General features: G+C 65.2%; 1 protein-coding gene across 1 annotated transcript in view; it reads right to left on the bottom strand.

The window, feature by feature from the left end:
- The window catches only part of EMID1 (EMI domain containing 1), an 8,338-nt gene extending 6,866 nt beyond the window's left edge, over window positions 1-1,472 (bottom strand). Inside the window, exon 1 of the mRNA XM_010563372.1 lies at window positions 1,441-1,472. Within this exon, the coding sequence (XP_010561674.1) occupies window positions 1,441-1,472 (32 nt within the window). The remainder of the gene's footprint in view (window positions 1-1,440) is intronic.
- Window positions 1,473-2,194: the final 722 nt, after the last annotated feature.

Here is a 2,194-nt window from a genome sequence, read left to right as displayed (position 1 = left end):
TGCTTCTGTGTCTGCGTGGGGACACACGCGTGTGTGCTCCTGTGTCTGCATGGCTACACACGCGTGTGTGCTTCTGTGTGTGCCTCTGTGTGCGCATGAATGCGTGCATGGGTACACACACGTGTGTGCTTCTGTGTCTGCATGGGTTCCCATATCCGTGTGCTTCTGTGTCTGCGTGGGCACACACGCGTGTGTGCATCTGTGTGAGCATCCGTACGCACGCGTGTGTGCATGGGTTCGCATATCTGTGTGCTTCTGTGCGTGCATGGGGACACATGCGTGTGTGCGTCTGTGTGTGCATGGCTACACACGTGTGTGTGCTTCTGTGTGTGCTTCTGTGTGTGCATGGGTACACACATGTATGCTTCTGTGTGTGGATCTGGGTCTGCATGGATACACACACATGTGTGCACATACGTGTGCGTCGGTACACAGATGTTTGTGCATCTGCATGCACGCACATGAGTGCACATGCATGTGCACATGGGCGTGCACGTCTGTGTGCCCGCGTGCCCGTCCGTGTGCGATGTGCCGGAGGTCCGTGGGTGTCTCTGTGCGCACACACGTGTGTTTGTGTCTGCCTGTGTGTACACAGTACACACCCTGTCTGTCTGTCCGGTTGTCTCCGGCTGTTCCTCCGGCCGCCTCTTCCATGTGTGCGCGTGTGTGGTCCCTGTGTCGGGGCGTGCAAGGAGGCCGCGTGTGTGCATGGGCGTGCATGGGTGGTCCCTGCCAGGGGTGTCAGCGGCGGGGGGGTGTTTCTGTGTCTGGGTGTGTGTCTGGGGACACGTCCCCGCACCGGCAGCACCCCAGGACCCCCCACCCCTCTCCTCTGCGGGGCGCGGGTGGGGGCTTCAGCCCCCTGATCGAGGCTGTCAGCACCCACCCCCCCACCCTGCCTGCACGGGGGACCCAGGCGCCCGGGTGGTCTCATCTGCTAACCTGCTGTGTCCCTTCCCTGGGAGACAGCAGGGAACCCATACATCCAGGCCCCCCATCCATGGGGGGGGGGGGGGGGGGGGGGGGGGTGTGCCCTTCTGGCCCCCCCCCCCAGCATGGGGAGAGCCTGGAAAGCCTGGAGCTGGGCTCAGGGGGGACACACACAAGCGGGGCAGGAGGACTCTGCGCTGGAGCGGATGAGGGAGCGCTCCCACAAGGCCCCCCCACCCATGGGTGCCACCTTCCTCTGGGCAGGGGGTAAGCGGGGAGCTGGCACAGCACAGGCGGGGGGGATGCACCCCCAAGGCACGCACCCACACCTGGGGGACCCGTCACCCCGACTTCCCCAGTGGGAGCCCTGCCGGCCCCCCGGCTGGCAGCCACCCCCTTGGTGGTTAGAGCACGGGGGTGTCCCCAAAGCCCTCCCTGGCCCCCCCGCAGCGCTGCTGGCAGCCTGGCCTCCGTGTGTCCTTGCTGCAGGGTATGGGATGTGCTGTTTACCCTCGTGGGTGCTTGGAGGAGCCGAAGGCCATCCGTACTCCTCCTCAGACTAAACAAGGCTGTGGTTGGGCGCCCGGGGTCTGGTGAGGGCCCTTGGGTGTGGGGGCAGTGGGTATCGCACTGGATGATGCACAGGTGTCCCCCCCCAGGTCTGGGTGGTCCCCCCATGCGTGGTGGGGACAGGGCTGGGGTGCTATGAGGGCTCAGCACCGGTGGGACGGATCCTGCTTGGCTCTGGCAGCCCAGAGGCTGGGGCTTTGGGCGGGCTGCAGGAACTGGGGTCCCCCGTCTTGTCCCCCAAAGTGGGGCAGCCCCGCACCCACTGCTCTCTGATGGCTGTCCCAGGCTGTCCCCAGCCCAGAGCTGAGCACGTGTGGCCCAGCCTCAGGCTGCAGAGGACCTTGTCCCCACGGCTCCCCTGAGTGACCCTCATCTGGTTTTGGGGTCCCCTCACCTGGCTCTGGGGTCCCCTCACCCGTGCCCACCCCCTGCTTGATGGCTTGAATCCCTCCAGGGCTCCTCAGATGTGTTTTAGCCTGGGTCCAGGTCCCTGTGCCACATCCCTGCCTTGGCTCCATGTCCCCACGCCAACGTCCTCATCCCAGCTCCAGGTCCCCATGCCATGTCCCTGCCCCAGCTCCGTGTCCCCATGCCATATCCCCGTCCCAGCTCCAGGTCCCCATGCCATGGCCCAGGCAGGGACTAGGGCTCGGAGCTGAGCTGAAATGAGGCTTCTGGGCCCGAGGAGGGCTTG

Source organism: Haliaeetus leucocephalus, unplaced genomic scaffold (genome assembly GCF_000737465.1).
Source record: "Haliaeetus leucocephalus isolate CR32 unplaced genomic scaffold, Haliaeetus_leucocephalus-4.0 Scaffold165, whole genome shotgun sequence".
NCBI classification, from domain to species: Eukaryota; Metazoa; Chordata; class Aves; order Accipitriformes; family Accipitridae; genus Haliaeetus; species Haliaeetus leucocephalus.
The sequence above is the reverse complement of the archived record's forward strand: the minus strand, read 5'-3'. Positions and strand labels throughout refer to the sequence as shown.